Source organism: Cercospora beticola, chromosome 6 (genome assembly GCF_033473495.1).
Source record: "Cercospora beticola chromosome 6, complete sequence".
NCBI lineage: Eukaryota > Fungi > Ascomycota > Dothideomycetes > Mycosphaerellales > Mycosphaerellaceae > Cercospora > Cercospora beticola.
Window position 1 is genome coordinate 2,445,815 of NC_088940.1, and position 20,464 is coordinate 2,466,278.

General features: G+C 53.0%; 9 protein-coding genes across 9 annotated transcripts; 4 read left to right on the plus strand and 5 right to left on the minus strand.

Annotated features, from left to right (window-relative positions):
- Positions 1–701: 701 nt before the first annotated feature.
- On the minus strand, positions 702–1,229 carry RHO25_010043 (uncharacterized protein; the record flags this gene model as incomplete). The annotated part of the gene is made up of 1 exon (XM_023601562.1): positions 702–1,229. The coding sequence occupies one exon, from the start codon at positions 1,227–1,229 to the stop codon at positions 702–704; it is 528 nt and encodes a 175-aa protein (XP_023453682.1).
- Positions 1,230–2,298: 1,069 nt separating this feature from the next.
- On the plus strand, positions 2,299–6,797 carry RHO25_010044 (uncharacterized protein; the record flags this gene model as incomplete). Its single annotated transcript, XM_023601563.2, has 2 exons — positions 2,299–2,346; positions 2,427–6,797. 2 exons carry the CDS (start codon positions 2,299–2,301, stop codon positions 6,795–6,797), a joined length of 4,419 nt encoding a protein of 1,472 aa, XP_023453680.1.
- A 528-nt stretch (positions 6,798–7,325) lies between these two features.
- RHO25_010045 (uncharacterized protein) lies at positions 7,326–8,114 on the minus strand (the record flags this gene model as incomplete). Its single annotated transcript, XM_023601564.2, has 2 exons — positions 7,326–7,867; positions 7,925–8,114. The coding sequence occupies 2 exons, from the start codon at positions 8,112–8,114 to the stop codon at positions 7,326–7,328; spliced, it is 732 nt and encodes a 243-aa protein (XP_023453689.1).
- Positions 8,115–9,209: 1,095 nt separating this feature from the next.
- On the plus strand, positions 9,210–10,096 carry RHO25_010046 (uncharacterized protein; the record flags this gene model as incomplete). The annotated part of the gene is made up of 3 exons (XM_023601565.2): positions 9,210–9,374; positions 9,456–9,674; positions 9,728–10,096. The coding sequence occupies 3 exons, from the start codon at positions 9,210–9,212 to the stop codon at positions 10,094–10,096; spliced, it is 753 nt and encodes a 250-aa protein (XP_023453301.2).
- A 982-nt stretch (positions 10,097–11,078) lies between these two features.
- RHO25_010047 (uncharacterized protein) lies at positions 11,079–12,399 on the minus strand (the record flags this gene model as incomplete). The annotated part of the gene is made up of 4 exons (XM_023601566.1): positions 11,079–11,430; positions 11,492–11,903; positions 11,970–12,129; positions 12,193–12,399. 4 exons carry the CDS (start codon positions 12,397–12,399, stop codon positions 11,079–11,081), a joined length of 1,131 nt encoding a protein of 376 aa, XP_023453139.1.
- Positions 12,400–13,088: 689 nt separating this feature from the next.
- RHO25_010048 (uncharacterized protein) lies at positions 13,089–14,249 on the plus strand (the record flags this gene model as incomplete). The annotated part of the gene is made up of 1 exon (XM_023601567.1): positions 13,089–14,249. One exon carries the CDS (start codon positions 13,089–13,091, stop codon positions 14,247–14,249), a length of 1,161 nt encoding a protein of 386 aa, XP_023453690.1.
- An 83-nt stretch (positions 14,250–14,332) lies between these two features.
- Positions 14,333–16,235, minus strand: RHO25_010049 (uncharacterized protein; the record flags this gene model as incomplete). Its single annotated transcript, XM_023601568.2, has 5 exons — positions 14,333–14,507; positions 14,560–15,238; positions 15,294–15,423; positions 15,477–15,969; positions 16,021–16,235. The coding sequence occupies 5 exons, from the start codon at positions 16,233–16,235 to the stop codon at positions 14,333–14,335; spliced, it is 1,692 nt and encodes a 563-aa protein (XP_023453147.1).
- Positions 16,236–17,338: 1,103 nt separating this feature from the next.
- ISC1_2 (phospholipase C type enzyme) lies at positions 17,339–17,965 on the plus strand (the record flags this gene model as incomplete). Its single annotated transcript, XM_023601569.2, has 2 exons — positions 17,339–17,728; positions 17,780–17,965. The coding sequence occupies 2 exons, from the start codon at positions 17,339–17,341 to the stop codon at positions 17,963–17,965; spliced, it is 576 nt and encodes a 191-aa protein (XP_023453148.1).
- A 468-nt stretch (positions 17,966–18,433) lies between these two features.
- RHO25_010051 (uncharacterized protein) lies at positions 18,434–19,879 on the minus strand (the record flags this gene model as incomplete). Its single annotated transcript, XM_023601570.2, has 2 exons — positions 18,434–19,697; positions 19,806–19,879. The coding sequence occupies 2 exons, from the start codon at positions 19,877–19,879 to the stop codon at positions 18,434–18,436; spliced, it is 1,338 nt and encodes a 445-aa protein (XP_023453144.1).
- Between the last annotated feature and the right edge of the window lie 585 nt (positions 19,880–20,464).

Below are 20,464 nucleotides of genomic sequence, written 5' to 3' on the forward strand. Positions count from 1 at the left end.
TTGTTGTTTTTGGGGGATTTGATGATGAGTTATTGAGCGGGTTAGACTGTATTCGTGGGATTTGATGAGGTTGTGGAGAGTGCGAGAGGTCAGAATGAGGGAGAGGAGGGACTCTGGAGAGTAGGATATTTGAGGGATGATCTCGAGTAGCAGTTCGGGTGGAAGAGTCGCGAGGGAAGTTTGACTTGAGGAATTCGATGCGGTGATCGTCTTGGCTGACATCTTGGACGAGGGTGAAAAGTATGTGGAATGTCTGTGATTAGGCTTCTTTGTCAACATATACTATAGCAGTATGGCTCGTGACGAAAGAGCTCGGGCCATCAAGGTCCGGACTTTGATGGAGCGGTCTCCGATGACATGTATGGACACTTTGATGCTACTGTTGCGTGCTGCCTGTGCCATTCTTGGAACCTGCTGTTGTAAGGCTGCGTTTCTCTGCAGATACGGTCCGTGCGCTTGAAAGTTACTTGTGGATATGAGATGAGTTATGCTTGGCATGGCAGATTGTTCTAAGACATGAATGACCGACAGCACTTCTTACCAATACATCGTTTTTTCCGTGGTCCGATTTAGATCTCTGTCGCCGGGTATGCAGTAAAGTCATATATGTCGATCTGCTCTGTGAGCATAGTGAACTGAATCGATTGGCGAGCCAGTGCACACGCATTATGTACACTGCTGTTGATCAGCGAAGGTGAATTCTATGACTTCTTGATGAAGCCCACGCCTCCCACTATGTCGGAGAACTTCTGCTCCAGCTCCTGAAATAAGGTCAAGTCGCTGCCTCCAGAAAATGCAAGGACACCAGTGATCGCAGTAATGAGATCCGGACCAGCGCTACAGACTGCAGGACCCGCCGGGTATCCATTCAGTGCATTGACAACAACAGCTTGGATGTTGGGGCTGTATGGTTCACGGGCGTGTCCTGAAGCATCTGCCGGGCAGTATTGCTGGATGTACAAATTGATCACCCCGGGCTCGAAAACGAACGCTGTCGTGGTCGGCGTTGTGATTTCATCGAATTGCGAGGCGATGATCGTGTATTGAATTCCAGGCTGAGCAATTGGGCCAGTGTTCAATGCAATGACAGCTGGTCCCTCTGGTCCAAGGTCGTCGCATGCGCCACAGCCCACGGCTTCGAAGAAATCGCCAATAAGACGTCGCGAAGTTTCTCCGAAGATGTAGGCCGCCTCGTGAGGCTCTGAGAACGACTGATCCACGCGAGTCATACTCGCAATTGAGCTTCAACCAAGACGTATGCTCGTAGAAAACTCCAGCGCGAGGAGAGCGCGGCACTATTGCACGACGTGTGCTGTCACCACGCGGCACGGGGGAGGAAAGCAGGTGATTTCGTTGGGATGGCGCGGCAGCCACGATGTGCACAGTAGGTTCGCGTCCTGCACAGACCTTGGAATAGACAGCACTGACGGCTGCGACCTTGTGATTCGGCGGGTGGTGCAGTCAATGATGTACTGTACCCATGAGCAGCGTGAAGGCCTGGTGCAGAATTGGGCGGACGCTGGAGACATTTCGTGGATGTCCTCAGGGTCAAGATGCTCCTGCATATGCGATAGACTATCGACAACGCCGTGTACCAGCTGGTTGTTTATGCATCAGAAACAGCTCATCGGCGGCGCCTCCAGCGTGTGGCAGTGCCGAGGCCGGTCCCGCGCAAACTGTCGGCTTGGCTGGCCGTGGAGCACGGGGTGCAGACAAGCTCGCACGAACACTTGCTTGATGCGACGACATGCCGGTTTTGCGTGCAGCGGGCGCAGTGGTGGTGATGGCGGCGCTGGCGGAGCTCTCGGACTGGCGGAGAAGGGCACTTTTGCATTCCAGATGGGCGTGTCGGTGAAGCTGCTTGCGGGCGCGTGTTATTGGCAGCGAGCGCATAGAGTTTCGACCAGTACGCGCACGGGCAAGGCCGATCGTGGATCATCATCATGTTTTGCTGTGCTCGTCCATCCTGCTTGGAGGCAAGCCGCTGCGACACGACGACCGCCCAGCGCGCTGCCTTGTGCTCGTTGTCCACACTTCATCACCACCGCCAACACCGCTGCCATCACATTCATTACCCATTGTCCCCTCCCCCCTCCGCCTCCGCGTTTCTGTCGCGTCTCATTGTTTTGTTTCATTACCGGCCAGATTTCCGCTCGGGGGCGAGACCATGCCGTGTGCCAGCCGATGACCTCACCCGTATTGTAGTCCATCACTTGTCACACAGAGCATCGCGCCGCATCACCGTCCAGTTCGCGCTGAACATCAGCAGCGGACGTGCAGCAGCGCGTACCCTTCACCATGCCGAGCCTCTTTGGAAGCAGGCGGAGAGGCAGCAGCGCGTCGAGGGTACGTCCACAATCATGGCATAAGGCCAAGGATCAAGGCCGCTATAGCCAACCCATTGACTGACCCGTGTCCGCGTGCAGCAACCAGTCGATACCAACACCTCCTACGCCGCCAGCGTCGCCGCGCGTGCTGCCGCATCGGGCTCACGTCCATCTTCGAGCCATGGCCTGTCATCGGCTGCCGCCGCCGCAGCCTTGCGATCTCACACGTCGAGCCCGGAACCCATCGGCAGTATACAGACTAAGCGCATGGTCAGACGAGGTTCGCAGTCCTCTATTGGTACCTCGAGTATCCTGAGTGGGAGGGGCGGCACGGAGCGAGGAGGATTGCAACGACGAGGTAGCCAGAGCTCCATGACCGAGCGCACCTTTCGTTCTCCCTCTCCAGGCCGCAGCAACAGTATCACCAACGGTGCTGCCTCACCCCTCGATGCGCCGCCCGTCCCCGCGATACCTCAAAGCGTGCAGCAGCGCTCGCATCAGCGGTCTGCTAGCGTCGAACCGCCTTACCGAGTGTCCTCGCCCACGCCGAATGGCAAGGGAGCCCGGTCGAACAGCATGGACAGAAAGGCCATGTCGCCTCCACCTTCGCACCGCAGAGGCGCGCGTCTCTCCAACGTGAATGAAGAGCTGGAAGGCCCAGAAGCGCAACGGGGCGTCAATTTCTCTCGACCACGATCATCGCAACCGAATAGCCCATCCTCAAGTCCGACCACAGATAAAGCATATGTGCATGGCACGGGAGCGTGGTTCTCAGAGCCCGTGCCTGTGAAGAACAATCAATCTGGCAGCACGGGTGCTCCCAGTGCGGACGTGCTGTCAGCCAAAATGGCCAGAATACAAGGCGCTCAAGGGCAAAGTGTGAAGAAGGATAATCACAGCGCGTCTACACAGGGTGCGCAACTACGCGTGCAGACACAGCCGACGATCACCGGCACTGCAGTGACACCGTTTGTCCAGCCTCAGCAACAAATGGAGACCGTCATGGTTTTCGATGCCGCTTCACGAACATTCGTGCCCAAACTTCAACCCAGAGCAGCCGCTGCCCCTCCCTCGCCTGTATTGCCTCAAGCGCCTAAAGCAGCGCCGGGAACTTATGACCCTCACACACGTACTATTGTGCCAGCACCAGCACCAGCACCAGCGAGGACCACTCCTGCGGTCGACCTTGGGCCACCACCAAGGAATCCTGCGAGAATCACTCCTACCAGCAGTCCACGAGACTCCTATCTCGGAAGCAGCGTGAGCGGGGACAGCCCCAAGGGCGATAGGATTCTCCAAGCTTCACTAGGTGCGACCAAACCCAATGCAATCACAAACAGGCCGCAAAGAGCGTCCAGTCTGGATGTCCCGAGCCGTAATACGCCCAGCAATCGAGGTCGGCAGGTGTCTGCATCACCCAGTCCGCAGCGCAAGCCACACTTCTCTGCATCTCCTGTTTCGCAGGCTACGATACACGACCCGCCGCCGCGAGACATCTCGCCTGCCAAGTCTGCTCTGAAGAATTCGCCTTCATCCTCGGTGCGTGCGTACTCACCCGTGTCCCACTTTGCTGGACAGCCCAAACCGCCCCCAAGCGAAACATCCGATGCCACTTCGGTGTACTCGCAAGACGGCTTGTCTTCAGCCAAGAAGAAGAAATCCGCCCATGTTAGCTTTGATGAGCAGCCAAAGGAAATTGATGCTGCCGCCGCGGCCAGTCCGAAGATTCTGGCGCGGGAACGATCGCCAGTCTTGGATGACCTGGACGACGAGGATTTCTCTAAGCCAAGACCTGCGTTGCCTACCTTCGGCAGTGTACGCAGGCAGAGAGAAGTGGCCGAGAAGGTCACTGAAATGGCACCAGATCGCAATGAGCACAGCAACGACCACGCCATTGGAGGTATTCTTCGAAATGCCAACGGCTCGGCAAAACCTGAAGGCGAGCCAATGCCACCCGTCGTCGTGAGCAAGGAAACTGCCGCCAACGCCAGCGACACGGATAGTGACGTGGGAGACCGTGGAGACTATGCTGCCGCTAATGCTGCCACGGTCAGTCTACCAGAGCAGACAGCAGGGCAGACCGCCCAGATTCACGATGAGCCCAGCGAGAAGAGCGCAGTCGCTCCGATCGTTCGTGACTTTGCCTCGCCTGGCGCAACTGGGCAACATCTTCAACCCGCTGTGCCTGAGATCAACCTTATGCCCCCAACGCCTGGCGCCGAGGAAGACAAAACGTTGGACAACCGACATTCCGCTGAGATCATCGTGCCCGGGGGCTGGGGCGCCGACACAGAGCCTGAAGTCAAGCCAAACTCGGTAGCAGAAGCTGTTCCGAGTATCGCGCCAGTTCTCGTCCACACTCCAGAAGAGCATGGACCTATGTTGGCTCCGATCGATGAAGACACGGACACGGACGAAGCGGAATTCAGCGATGCTGCAGAAGAGCCTTCTGAAATTGAAGGTGGCTTTGCGTCACTCGATGCAATCGCAGTCAGCCCCATCAATGTGAAAGCTTCGCCATCAGCACAGACTGGCACAACATCTCCTCCAGATTCACCCATCGTTCAGAAGGTCGCGAAGAAGGAAGATGGCCGTGGCGCAGCAGAGGACGATACTCCCGGTGACTGGAACTCCACGACCGCATACTGGTCAAAATTGAGTAGACAGCAGCGCGAGCAGATTGAGCGAGACCACATGTCTTCCGACGATGAGGCGCGACCATCGCCCGCCGTTATGAAGAAAACGAGAAAGACTACAAACCCTGCGCCTGCCAGCTCTCCTCAAAGTGCACAGAAATCGTCTCCTGCGCACCGTGACGCGAGACCAGTGCAGCCTGCGCTGAAGAAGACTATGCGCGCACAACCGGAACCAGAATCAGCACCGGTAGAGAAGAGCCATTCCATGCGGCGATCAATGCGTGACGGAGGTCTCGCGGCAGGATCAATGCGCTCCAGACCCGCCTCAACGTCGCAGGCGCCAGAACCAAGGGCTGGGGGTTTCTCAAAGAAGACGATGCGCCCCCAGTCATCGGCATCCCTCTCAGCTTCCTCGGCTGGTGCAGCGATGGTCAGCAATCGTGCATCGCAGGACGCTGCTCAACCACAGCATATACGGCCTCCGTCCTCAGCTTCGACTACGACCGCTCCTGCAGTCAGCACCAGGTTGCAAAAGGAACTATCCCATGATTCTGACTCGGAGAGCAGTTTCAAGAAGAAGCGGAGATCCAACGCAGCGGCAGCAGGCGGCAGCATCAACATGAAGCGAAGCATGCGTGCTGCTCCAACTCCAGTTGAACAGCGTCCCTCATCTCCAGACCCGGTTCGCAGCAAAGGAAAGGGCTCACTCATCCGATCTCTGTCACCAAGCGGGTCCATCTTTGGTCGCAAGAAGGCTAACGACGTACGCGAATCGATTCGGAGTGGCTCTGTCGATGGCGGGAGCAGGATGACTATCATGCGCGCTACACAGCCGGCCAAAACGATGCGACAGACACCAGCTGCACCAGCTCCCAAGCAGAAAGCGTCATCGTCCAAGTTCAAGTCCCGCTTTGCAGACTCTGACGATTCTGACGATGAGCCTATAACGACCAGGCCGGCATTCCGGAGTCGCTTCAAGGATTCAGACGATGAAAGTGATGACGAGCTCACACCTGTGCGAGGCATTCCACGGCGGAAGGGACAAGACGACGGCGATTCCACAGATCTGGAGGATTCGGAGGACGAGAGCGGTCGGAAACCAGCTCCACGTGCACGTGAACGACAAAAGACGCCTCTTGTGCCTGATCCAGCAGATGTCGATAAAGCCATGGAGGCCGCACGAAAGAAACTCGGCATGACGAATGGATTCACGTCTGCCCCTTCGACTCCGCAAAAGCATGACGAGAAGCAAGGCTCGAGCCTGGCCCAGGGCAGCCTGCGAAACAGCCAGCCTCCTCAGTCGAGACCACAATCGCCAGACGGAGGGACGCCAAGAAAGAAGTCCTTCATGGGAAGCTTCTTGCGTCGGAACCGCGGCAGTCAACATAGTGTGATGACCGTTTCCGGGGTTCCAGGCTACGACAGTGCAGCATTCGCTCAAAGCTCATCAAACTCTCCGCCTCTGCCTCTGAAGCAGCTTTTCGAAAGGCCACAATCCCCAACGAGTCCGGGCAAACTCGTACGCCGCTCCTCAGCTCAGACGCGCCAGCAAATTGTCCGTGGCGACTCCAATTTCTCGACCGCTACAGCGCCGCCCACAACGAACAATAGTAGCTGGCCCCTCGCTGACGCGCCTCCTGTTCCTGCCATTCCTGCCGATGTGGCTCAGCTAAAGGGCACTGGCGACACGAGACCGGCGACGAGCGATGGGCATCCATCTGTTCGATTCAGCGAGGATGCTATTGCAGCAAAGGGAGATGGAGTGTACAGCTCTCGTACGGGCAAGAAGAAGAAGTTTGGTATGCTGAGAAGGGCTTTCAGGTTGAATGACTGAGAGCCTGAAAGGATGTAATGTGTAATTTCTTTTCAATCTGATGTTTGAGTTATGCGCGAGGCAAAAGTGAAGCTTACAGAGTGGAAAATGCGCGAAACAGTGCGCGATTCGATTGCATTTTGCAGAGCTGCAGAGGAAGTGCACGCGAGAAACGAGGTCCATGTCGCGGGAAAGTTTTCCCCGCGGACAGAAGTAAGAAGGCGAGATGAGAGCAGCTGCGTCTGTTTATCGAAGGAGGAAAAGAGATGAGCGCGACTACATTACAGCGACAACACACACGAAATCTTTTGTAATTATTCTTTGTTGAGAGATATATACCCCCAGGAAGTCGCTTTCTTTCTTCTACATGCCGATTGTTCTGCTTCTTCTTCTCTTTACACATTATGCTGTCGATGTCTATGCTGATCGAAGTACGACGAAGCTTTCCTGACAGTCAACAAGGTCTTCGAATACCATCGTCGCCCGAGCACGCCGTACCGTCGTGGTCTCATTCCGCTCTGCTCTGTACAAATTCTGTCACCGCTCACCTTACAACACAAATGCCAAAGCCCCAAACCCAGCAGCCGCTGCCCCAGCAAGTACAACCCCCTGCTTCCTCGCCGCGCTAGATTCACTCGTCTGACTCCCCTCCGCACTCTCCGTCGCAGACGCCTCATCTCCATCCCCATCACTCCCAGAACTCGCCAACGCCGGCCCCTCCAAATCCCCATCCTCCCCCTCCCCCTCACTAACCCCCGGACACTCCAAAATACAATCCTTCATCGTCTCAAACGCTTCCTGTTCCTTCAAATCCTCCGGATAAGAATCCATGGCGCATTTTCGCGCGCATTCGTAGGCTGTACAAGGGAGTTGATCGGGGGACCAGAATGGGCTACCGGCGAGGGAGTCTTCGTAGTCGGAGTAGGAGCCTGTGGCGTTTTGGAGGGTGAATCGGTTGGAGAATGTGGCGCCTTGGGAGGTTGTGAGGTCTGCTATTGCGATGCTGTAGTAGGATGCGCTGGGACCGACGGTGGCGGGGATGGAGAGGTTTGTTAGGGGGGAGGTTAGGGTGGTGGAGTTTAGGAGGTAGCCTGGAGATGTGTTAGTTTTGGTGTGTGGAGAGTGGGGAGTTTGGGATGGAGGCTTACAAGTTGGGCCGTTGACGCCTGCGAGGGCGGCGGCGAGGTAGACGCGGTAGGTGTTGTCGTTTGCGCCCTTGAAGGTGATGTCGAAGGGTTCGCCGGCGGTGATATTCGCTGGTGTCACGATGCCGTCGAGAGCTGAGGCTCCGAGAACGAGAGTGGCGAGCGCTGCGGCGCGTGTGGTGAAGGATGGCATCTTGATTACTCTCTGATTCTTACTAGGATATCTTGAGGTGCGTCTGGTAGTTCTTGTGCGGATGTAAAGTTATCTGTCGCAGGAAAAACGAATGACTGAAGTGAGAAAGTTTGCCACTGTTGAATGTGCAGGAAAAGAAGAAATGGAAAAAGCTCAGAACTTGCAATCGCGCGCCGTCAAGGTACTAGTAAACGATTTTGCATATCAAAAATAACCCAACAGCCAATGCGGCGCAAAGTGACAGGTTCGACTAAAATCTGCAGGACTCCAGGCACTGTGCCTTAGTTTCTTGCTCAAAATAGGCGAAGAGACTTCTTTTGGCCATTCGCCAGATCCACCATATGCAGAGACCCGCTCTTGATGGACTGGCATCATCAAAAATTAATGAAGTGGGCGCTTGAAGACTGGGGACGGTTTTCTCTCCATGTTTCCATATCGAGATGACTAGGGCGAGGGCTCTATGAAGCAACGGGACGCCATCGCATGTCTTGCAGTACTTTGAATCAGTGGGCGCTTGATCGCTCGATGGGTCCGATGAACGCGCTCGTGTTCTTGATATCGCGTGTTGGCGCCGTTGCAGAGGAAGTGCCGCTCGCTTCGGCTTGCCGACATTGAGGCACGGTCCCCGGCATGCATTGCCAAGATCTGGTCGCTGCCACGGCTGCATCGCGGAGTTCACCCCGTCGTCGTGACACCACCGTCGAATCGAACTGCATCCGAATATTTCATGCACAAGGCAGGCCTTTTATGAACGTGCAGTGTTGCGATGTGGCGACGATGCTATGCCGCTCGTCACTTCCCATCTGCTGCCACCAAGCGCTCCCCGGGCTCCAGGATGATTTCAGATTTCACGGGTGACTCTGGGCGAAAATACTCCAACTTCGAGTTACTCCGTCGCCATCCTCATGACAGGAAATGTGACATCTTCAAAGCCCAGTGCGATCTCCTACGCCGCTACACATGATGAGACTCTAAGACTGGTCTGGCAGATCTGCAGACAGTGACAAAGGATTAGTATGCAAGCAGGTGCCAAAGCGTCACTTTGATCTTGCTCGGCGCATCGCCAATGACTTGCCATCTTCTCAGCACCTTCGAATGCACGTAGACTGCAATAGTGAACAATGCATTCTGGTGTTCGATTACTTCCAAGACACTTTGCTCAGTCTTCTGAAGAATAACCCAAGTCTTTCACCAGATGAGAGGCCGAAGATCATGAGAAGCGTGGGCGAAGCAGTCAACCAACTTCACTCTAGAGACTGGGTCCACTCTGGTTGGTCTCGCTCTGAATACAGTTGGCGCCAGCATAACGAAGCAGCTGTTAAGACTGATCGATGTTGATAGATATCAAGCCGGACAATCTTCGTCAACTGGACAAGCGATCAAGAAGGCAATAAAGTGATCACGAAAACCGTCCTTGGTGACTTCGACATTGCGTGTAAGCTCAAAGACGGCGAGACTCGCATAACACCACACGCTGTGGGCAACGTCATGTGGCGGAGCCCAGAAGCGCAAGCATGCATGGCAAACAAGGCGACCGACATTTACTCGCTGGGCCTAGTAGTAAGTGGCAAGACCACGCGCAGGATACGCCTGATTCTAACTACCTTTCTCAGTACATTCACGCGCTGGGAGGCGGAGAACTACTTGTAGTGGAGGACTGGAAAGAACTAATAGAAGCAGGATACCCGCCGGAGCAAGACATTGTTACGAAACATTTCTGTTACTTTGGGCCGGTCCCAGATACCCTGTATGAACAGATACGAGATGAACACTGGAGAAAGGCGTTCCAATCAGCTGCCGAGGCCGCTGACGCGGAGGTCAAGGAGCGACCAGAGATGAGAATGGAGTACTGGACTCAGGAACTTGGCGCAAGCACTTTTGACCTGCTGTCACAATTGACGAACCTCGATCCCAGAGCTCGACCGAACATTACAGACGTTCTTGCTCATCCATATTGGAAAGACAGTCTTCCAGAACATTAGGCCTGAGCCGGCGGCTATCTGGCGTTGTAGTCATCACATTTGCAATTCGATGAATCGATTCGCGGGTCTCAAAATCATTTGACGAGATGTTACTCCAAACACTGTACGTCAGGTACGTCAACCCGGCATATCGTCAGCTTCTGAATTATTGCAATAAGAACTCCATGATGGTGACTGCAATTTTCGCATCGTCCAATACGCCATATGGGTTCATGGGCCGCCTCCCGTGCTGAGATCATGCAGCAATCCAGCAACAATGGTGTTGGTTCGATCTTCAAGTCTCAGTACCGGTTCGGCCAGGACCTCCCGAATCACAGAAGCTGACCAAGGACAGTTTCATAGTACGATGAACCACTAAGAAGACTATCAATGCTGATAGAAAGATTTGTATCGAGCGAAGATTGAAGTTTACCTTTCAGGCACGCTCAGAATACGCAACTATGCTCTTCCATTCCTCCTCGCGTTGTCGCAAAGTCCGATGATATCGAAGACTCTACTTGGACTTCAGCTAGAATGAACACGTGAAGAACGTGGACCGCGGTAAAGACGGATCACGCACGGCATCGACGGCCGGCACGGTGAATCTGAACTCTGTCTTTGCTTCCATTCATCCCGGATCCCGGTATCCTGAGCACCCGGCCAGGCAGCTGCCGACTTTCCATGAACACGAAGCTGCTCAAGATGCGCGAAGTCCAGAACGGCAGTCAGAACGGCAATTGCACAGCGTTGAGCCGACAGCTCAATATTCTGGGAATGTCCACAGTGATGGAGTGAGGAAGGCTCGTCTCCGTGATACCAGCAACTGACTAAGGCGTGATGACAGCTTCGAACATGAATTCACCACGATATAGGTCTGCGAGACCGATGTTCTGTCCAGGAATAAGACGGGAGAATAACACCACTATGGAGGGCACTACAGGATAAGAATGTCCTGTCCTATGTGGCTCTCGGCTCATGCGAGTGTTGCGACTGTCACCATCTTTCAATCATTATCTTCGATCATTTGTGTGCCAGCAGAAAATACAAGACTGGCCCGATCACCGTCATAAGTAGACAAGCACCCCGTGGCCCTCAGATGAAAGCTCTGCTTATCCCTACGGACCATCTCGACTCGGTCAATTGTGCTGAGGTTCCAACGCTGAAGATCATGATAGAAGGATTCAATAGGTGCCTCCATGGGATCGGGCTGCGCATCTCCTGTGTTGATCATAACTCTCATGGCGAATCGAATCAGCCATTCGAGAACCGAGTTTGGATCTTCAAGACCTTGCTTTCTTCGAATGGCGGGTGGCAGGAATGTCAGAACCATGGCTCGGCCGAGGAAATGGAGTGGTCTGAGAATCTGGAGTGAGTACAGGTGAAAGCAATACAATCAGATCATGGGAAGTCACTCACCGAGGAAACCACAATTCGCAAAACTGATGTGTGAAAGCCTCAGAAGTCTCAAGGCCTTTGATCCGGTCCTCATCTGTTCTTTGCTCATCCCAATCGAATTCTTGAAACCAAACGACGAAGTCTTCTATCTCTTGCCATGATCGCGGGTAGTTGATACCAAACGGAATCGAACCATTCGATGGCTCCGATCGAAAATGTCCTGTCAACCGCTCGCCCCATGCCGGCCATGCGTCTTTGACAACCTGATCAACCGGATGCTTTGCGCCGACTGTCCTACGGATGAACGACTCATACCACGACAGTAATATGATAGCTGCTTGTGCTTCCCACGCGAAGCTAAATGCTCCAGGAACTCGTTTCCACACAGCAGCATGTGTCTTATTGATCGTCTCGATGTGAACTTTGGTTTCGTCTGAAGAACTGCCGTTCTTGACCCAGTGCAGATTGAACAGCTGAGTTTCATAGTATCGCTAGTGACCTCGAGTGATGACCTTCCCGCCATGGATGGCGGCTGCGTCTGTCGGCGTTGAAGTGAGCCAGACGAAGACTGCGGTGTAGCCTAAGGCTGTGGCGAAGTCTGTACTGCGGTAGAATGTATGGGTACGGATGATCTGGTCGTATTCGGTTTCTGGATCGAGCTGTGTGGTTGTCTTAGGTTGTAATGTTTACGGCAGTGTCGTGGGTCAAAAGCCATTACTGACCTTGTTCAAGTATGAATTTATCCATTTTCCTTTGCGTTCGGATTTGGGTGGAAGTGGTGGCAAAGTCCTTTTGGCTTCGGGAGGAGGACGGGGTAGTCTGGGATTGTCTTTGACTTGGTTCATCGTGTCAGTGCCGGGAGGGAGACCATTGGTAAATTTCAGGCGGTATCGATTGGCATTGTTTTGAGTTGTTGAATGTGCTTCCATTTCTAATGATGACGAGGTTGATTATTTCAGGTCTTCTCGTACTACCTCGACGCATGATACTCGAATCGTTGTATGAAATGACCGCCAATCCCGCATCTCATATATACTTGCCTTTTTCCGGGGTTAGATCGGCTTCTCGCCAGGAGTACAGGTGCAGGTGATCTCCGCGAGGTCCTACCACAGACAGTACTAAGTTCGTGACTTACTGGGTTCCCCTCGCATATGGGGTCCCCGCATCTCCCCAGCTTTTGGGCGACGACGGCTCTTGGGATCGGGATGACAATAATAGTAATGGTCTGCTGAAGACCTCCAATGGCCCAGCTTGAAGATCCAGCTCGGTGGGTCCATCGTGCTTGCGTCTTGAGATCGTTCCAGCAAGAACGAACGGCGGGCCGCTACCGACGTCGACTAAGACATCTCTCAGGCACAATCATACACGTTCAAGAAAATAGGACGCGTCGAAACGGCGAAAATGGAGACGCATTTGGAGCGTAGTCCTCGAATGCCATGCTACTCGACCAATCCTCCTCGCCTTGTCCCGAGGTCCGATGACGTTGAAGTTTACTTCGACCTCACCTCCATCGAACAGCCTATTCTTTACTCCGCATACAAGCTTCTGAGATTGCATGAGAATCTCAATGGAAGGAAGCCCTCAGCAGAGTACAAGCACGCGTAGACTACAAGCAATCATGTCTCAAACAAGCAACCTTAACCCACTACCATTGCCTGAAGGCATTAGCGAGGATTACATTGATTGCACCTCATCATGCGGATTGAACTTCCACATACTGAAAGCCGGTGATCCGAGCAAACCGCTCGTCCTCTTCTGCCATGGATATCCAGAACTCGCCTTCTCATGGCGCAAGATTCTTCCCGTCGTAGCAAAAGCTGGCTACTACTGCATAGCAATGGACCAACGAGGCTACGGGCGAACCACAGGCTGGGAAAACAAACCCTACCACGAAGTCGATCTGACCCAATACACCATGACAAACCTCGTCCGCGACCTCATCTGCCTAGTCTACAAACTAGGCTTCAAAACAGTCCACTGCATCATCGGCCACGATTTCGGCGCAGTATCCTCCGCAATGGCAGCCCTTGTCCGTCCAGACATCTTCCTTTCCACAATCCAAATGAGCCATCCCTACCACCCACCTCCCAGCCCTCAATTCGGTTCCCAACCCAAGAAACAATCTTTAGACATCCAAGCCGAACTCGCAAAACTCTCTCCTCCACGAAAACACTACAAATGGTACAATTCCTCCTCCGAAGCAGCTTCCCACTGGGATAACCCTCCACAAGGCCTAACCCAATACCTCCGAGGCTACTTCCATCTCAAATCCGCCGATTGGGATAAAAACTCCCCTCATCCCCTCAAAGAATGGAGCGCAAAAGAAATCTCCATCATGCCAGAATACTACATCATGCGCAAAGAACATACATTTCCCCAAAGCATCGAAAAAAACATGCAAGGCGAAGATTACACCAAAACAGAATCTTGGCTTTCGAAACAAGATTTGGAAGTTTATGTGCAAGAATGGTCGAGGACGGGGTTTCAGGGTGCGTTGAATTGGTATCGTGCGCAAACGGCGTCGACGCCGCAGAGTAAGAAGGATATGTTGTTGTATGCTGGAGCGAGGATTATGGTGCCTTGTGGATTTATTAGTGGGAAACAGGATTGGGGGAATTATCAACAGCCTGGGGCGTTTGAGGGGTATGAGGATGAGAAGTGTGTGGCGAAAGGGTGTTTTAAGGGTACGAGTTTGATTGATCATGCGGGGCATTGGGTGCAGCAGGAGCAGGCGGGGAAGGTGGCGGAGGAGATTTTGAGGTTTTTGGGGAAGTTGTAGGAAAAAAGGGTTTCTTCTATGCAATATGCGGGATATGGACACATGCGCGTCGTTACATCGTTGCGAGAGACTGGGCGCATTATTTATTCCCAGATGTGCCTGATCTTTTGCCAGCCTTTGAACTCTTTCCCGGGCGTTTCTTCTGCGATAATTTCCTCAAGACCAGTTTGAAGGTCGACTTGCTCCGGGGGATGTGCCCATAGCTCGTGGCGAGCGTAGATGCGGTGACCGAAGTAGATGACAAGGAAGAGCGGAATACTGTGATTGGTCAGTCCAAAAGTTTCCACAACAAATATTCTGTATAGCTCACCCAACATAGGCAGTCATGAAACTGCTGACAGACCATAGTTCCGGCCAGAAAACGTTGAATCCGTTGATCAGACACAGGAAGACGAATGCGACAATTGCGACATAGCTTCCCCAAGGCTGAAAGTATGAGTGGTATGGCAGATCCGCATACGTGATGCCCTGAGCCTTGCAAGCTTTGTTGAATCGCAGATAGACGATACCGCAGCAAATCCAGCTGATGAAGCCCGAAGTATTGGTCAAATTGACGAACCAGTTGAACACCACAGCACTATCACTTGCAACGTTCAAATATGCAAGTCCGCAGAACAGTGAGGATGCGATGACGGCCATGTATGGAACACCGTTCTTGGTGCAAGCCTTGAAGATCCGAGGTGCGTTCCCGCTCAAAGCCAGGGCATAGAGGGAACGACTTGAAAGGAACATGAATGAGTTTCCTGAGGACCATGCCGAGAGAATGATACCACCGTTGATGACGGAGTCGAGGGCGGGGATGCCAGCGTTCTTGATGGCGACCACGAATGGGGAGGATCCAGCTCCGGCTCCTCCGCTTGTGAGGCGCGGGTCGTCGGACGGACAGATGACGCCAATAGCCAGCACAGATCCAACGTAGAAGATGATGAGACGCCAAATATATCGCCGTGCTGCTGTGGGAAGATTTCGTCGTGGGCTCTCCATTTCACCTGATAGATCGAATCAGCAGCGTTTCCATACGTAGAGTTTGTGCTGTCAAATTACCTCCAGTGGCTACGAGAAGTTCTGGTGCGAAGGCAAACGGAAAAGCCGATAGTACAATAGTCGAAAGCAGTGCTAGGAAACGCCCAGTGTCCCTGTCACCTACGAGGTACTCGTTCACAGCTCCAGGATTCTGTTCCCAAGGTCAGCTTGCATGTTTTGGGACAGCGCTCCAGCTTCACCAACCTGCCAATACCGAAATCCGAGTCTGTCTTTATCGGGTCCACCGCCAAAGAACAGAACGACCGACATCATCAGCAGTCCAATCATCATGATGACTTTTGTTCCCGCGAACCAAAACTCAGTCTCGCCATAGAACTTGACGGGCAACGCATTTAGTCCCACGATGACCACAATCATGATGCTGATCCACACGGCGATGTGCACGGGCGCGTTCCAGTATTCGATCACAAGCCCTGCAGCTGTGATCTCGTACGGGACGAGAATGCCGAGAGAATAGAAGTAGAGCCAGCCCATGGCAAATCCCAAGCTTCGGCTCACGTATCGCCATCCGAACATGTTCATCGAGCAGCCTTTTGTGGGACACCAAGCTGCTACCTCTGCGACTCCAGATACGATACACCAGACCAGAAAGGACATAAGGCAATATGCCAGGAGGATGAAAGCTGGACCACCACGCGCAAGAGTCTGGCCTGAGCCGACAAACAGACCGGTACCGCTGTGACATGTCAACCATTGTGCCGTTCTTCATACATTACGCCGGACGTACATTGTGCCTCCAAGGGCAATCATTTGCGCATGTCTGCTCTTCAGACCTCTGTGGGTTGAATCGTAGCGCTCATCGTAGACCTCGCCCGCGAGCACATCTTGATTGACGACTGAGCTCTGTCGTCCTTTCGTATCATCATGCTGGCCTGAAAGACTGTGGTCCGGAGAGGTATTGCTGAAGGCGTGCAAGCCTTTCTCAGCCTCGTACTCCGCCATGACGCCGCCTTGTTCCTTATACAGAAAAGGAATGCCGCGAAAACACAACAATGAGTAAAACTTTATTTACTCAGCACAACGAAGGGGCAAATCTGGCAACTATGTATCAGCTGTTCATCTGCTCAGCAATCGCTTACACCTGAGACATCCGCAGGCCCAGCTGCTTCTCTACGGCTTCTCGACGGGGCCAAGAAACTGGGTCAGGTCTTGGGAAACGTCCTGAGAGGGCTTAGGGCCCGGATGTTACAATGTTCTCGACATGCCTTTGGCAGCAGAAGTCAAGGGCAGCTGGGCGCTGGTTGGAGAGAGCTTGAATTGCCTTATCGCAGCCAAGGCTCTAAGGTGGTAGGACAGGCGTAGCCTGCACGACCAGGGTTGCCGCGTGGGCGTGGAGATAGACATAGCGGAGACCAAGATGGGCTTGCATCTGGGTGAAATGAGGCTCTAGAATCGACCGGTCGGACTGGACATGATGGCGGTTGAACGTTGCAACGTGGCCCGGTACGAAAGTGGTTGATGGAATCTGGAGCGGCGATGGAACTGTCGTCTGGTGGAGATGATCTGAGCTCTCTTGGCACTCAGCATCACCTGTCCTCCTCCCCCTCCCTCAGGCCTGTTCCCTTGGAGAACATCGTTGCGGCTGCAGCTCAACACCAATGTTCGCGTGAACACCCAGAGCCCTACCGCAGGCTAGCTCACTCGCAGCGTGGGACTGCCTATCTGAGACCAGCTCCGGTGAACACCTGGGACACCAACCTGCAGCATGATAAGCAAGCCGAAAAGGTGCCGTGTCGCGTCTGACAGATGTCACACAGGTGTGGTCGGCGGCGGTGAGATCAATGACATTGAACATCACAGCTGCCGTGGACGTACGGAAGCAGACCAGCACGGCAGAGATGGAATTGAAGCTACTTGCCATCTAACCGCTTTATTAGGTCATCGCGGCTGCATAGAGAGCCTAGGTCGGCTGTAGAAGGCGGGGCCAGCAAGCTAGTAGGTCGCGATCACCATATTTCCACACTGAGTTCTCTCTCGAAGGCGAGAGACACTTCAGCTTCATACTTACAATAGCATACTCCAAAACACGAATACCAGCAGCAACAATGGCCCAATCCGCACGACAAATGATGGGCGCGCCGCCCTCGACCGCATCGCCGAGCGATTCGACCTTGGTCATCATCGATGCGCAGAACGAATATGCAGAGGGAGCACTGAAGGTCACAGACGCACCAGGCACACGTAAAGTCATCGCAGGCCTGTTGGAGAAATACAGAGCTGCAGGCGGACAAATCGTACACGTAGTACACAACGTGCCAGAAGGAACTCCAATCTTCACACCAGGCACGAATCTGGCGAAGGAGTTTGAGGAATTGACGCCAAAGGATGGCGAGAAAGTGATTGAGAAAATTCATCCGAGCTCTTTTGCGGATACTACACTTCATGATTATCTCAGAGGTGCTGGGGCTAAGAAGGTGGTTCTTACGGGATATATGGTAGGTTGACAGTAGCCACATCTCAAAGTGTTCTCCGCTGACATGTTCCAGGCTCATGTCTGCGTCTCGACTACGGCGCGTGACGCCGCTCGCTTGGGCTATGATGTCCTTGTCGTAGAGGACGGAGTTGGCGACCGCGATATTCCCGGCGCATCAGGTGCCGAGGTGACCAAGATGGTCATGCACGAATTGGCAGACTTCTTCGCTACCATTGTTCAGAGCAAGGACATTAAGTAGACAGTGCAAGCAATTGCCGCGATATCAGCAAATGTCAAGTTAATCGCAACAAGAAATCAGAGTGCGCACATTTTCGGAAGGCTGAGTACTCTGAAAGGTTGGAAGAATCCTACAAAGGGTCTGCGTGCTTACAAAGCTCTACTGATACAGCAGATCTAAGCGATTTGGATACTCTACTTCGATCGAGGGCACGAATGTCCTCCCAATGATAACTGCTCAGAGCTGGACCTAGCTCGACAGCTGCAAGGAATTTGGACACCGAGTGGCGCGAATAAGGATACTGGACATCATGTTACGCCGACTCCGGTGGGGAGTATTGAGCCTTTGATTGATTCGGCAGACGTGGTTGTGGAGAAGTTGAGGGAGGCGGAGATGGTTTGTTGTGTTTGAATTGTGGTTGGAATGTGTTCAACAGCGCGTTTCGCTTCGTGGAGTTCTCAGTGCATGAGTAGCAATTCAGCAAGGTACCTATGAAGCCCTCTTCACGTCAAGCGGCCCAAGCCTTCTCTCCCAATCAACTCTCATCGCCTCCATCTCCTTCCACACCTGCCGTCCAATCTCTTCGAACTCTTCTCTGCTTTCTTTTGTCGTCTCCCTTCGCTTCGCATACAGCCCAGTCGTAGCGCTACCTGGAGGCACGACTCCAGGTTTCCCGCAATATCCCCAACCCTCTACTTCCGTACGCGCAACCCTCTCCTCACCTCTGTTGTTTGCTGCAGAACCCCATTTACCTTTCCCTTCACGCTCCTCAAGCTCAATGATCTGAGGAGATAAGACTGCGAAAACCATGCTGACTGCTCCTTTGTAAGGACCGATAGCGTGCCATGGCGATCCAAGAATTCGTGCGAGGTAGAATGCCAAGGTCATGAAGATACTCAAAAACCAGTGAAGTCCGGAAATCGATGTGGCGACCACACCTGGGTGAGTGACGAGCATCCTCGGTTGCCGGTTTTCTGCTCCCTGCGATGTTCCAGAGAAGAAGTTCTTCGTGTATGGCCTCGTCGAAGGCAACTCCGCCGTAAGCGCCAAAAACTCCGTCAACCTCTTCGAAGACTCATACGCCACCAAAGACTTCAATCCCTGAATATCCTCCACCTGAAAAGCATCATGCACAGCACCCGTACTCGAAATCCACACAACCCTCGAACTCCGATCCAGAAGCGGCGAAATCCAGTGCGTAAGCATATAATGCCCAAAAACATTCGCCGTAAAAACTTCCCCCAAAACCGGCTCCTCTTCCTCCTCCTCACCTCCTGCATCCAACCCCTCAGCTTCTTTCTGTTTCTGCACCTGCCTCCCAGCCCTCTTCCCCACATCACAAACCATATAATCCGGAAACGTAACAGCCTGCCCCAACTGCGTCAAAACACTCCAAATCGCCCCAAACCAATTAATCCCCTTCCACCCCGCAACCCCCGCATTCCAAACCACAGCATCAAATTTCTCGCCTCTACTCAACAACTCCTCCGCCAAAATCTTCACACTCCCCAATTTCAATAAATCGACTTGAACACCTTCGATTCTGATCCTCGATTCCAGAATAATAGAAATCCCGAGTGTCTTTCCATTGGCTTCGCGGAGTGTGTTTTGCAGATGAGATTTTAAACGTTGAGAAGTTTCTGTGGATTTTTTGGAAGAGCGGGTTGAGAAGAGGAGATGGAGAGTTTGGGTTTGGGGTCTTGTGTAGAGGAATTCGTCCATGAGGCGGCAGCAGAGGGCGAAGCCGAGACCGCTATTTAAGAAGAGTGGTATGTTAGTAGTGATGATTGGAAGGATTCAAAAGCTCTCGGGTTAAGGCCAATGGGTACTTGCTGTCTTTTGGGGTTTTGCTGTAACGTACCTATTTGCGCCTGTCACTAGGACGCGGAAGGTGTTGGGCGAATTGCCATTTGCGTTCCCGTTCGCTGGGTCCATGATTTGTGGTTCCGTTTGTTTCGTGTGGCAAATCGATGAAGGAAAGAAGATCAGGAGATGGACTTCAAGGTTCCAGAATGTTGCCAAGAGTCGTGCTTGTCGTTGTGTCGTTGCTGATCTGCAATTGCCCTTTTCGTCGGTCGGACGACGCCGCTGCTTGCGTGTATACAGTTGAGCTGACCATGTCGGTAAACTCGGCTAACACCCCCGATTAGGAAATAGTGGGTCACATGGTCCGCCGAGACCTCCGAACGGACAGCTGAGCTACTATATAGTCGGGTAGAAAGCTAGAGCCTTAGTATTATATATCTAATAAAATATAAACGCGCTCTAGTAGGCGACGACGACGATAGCGGGAGGCCTCGAGGCCTCCTAATATATAATAATACCTCTCGACCGATACTACGACGCTATAAGTAGAGAAGGGAGCCTAGAAGAAGGAAGTTACGACTCTAACTTCTAGGCGGCCTAAATCTGCTTATAACTATCTCTCTCTAGCTAATAAGGCTAGAAAATAACTACTAATACTTATACTCTAAAACTAATAATCTAAAAGAACCTAAAAATACTTATAGAATAGATCTA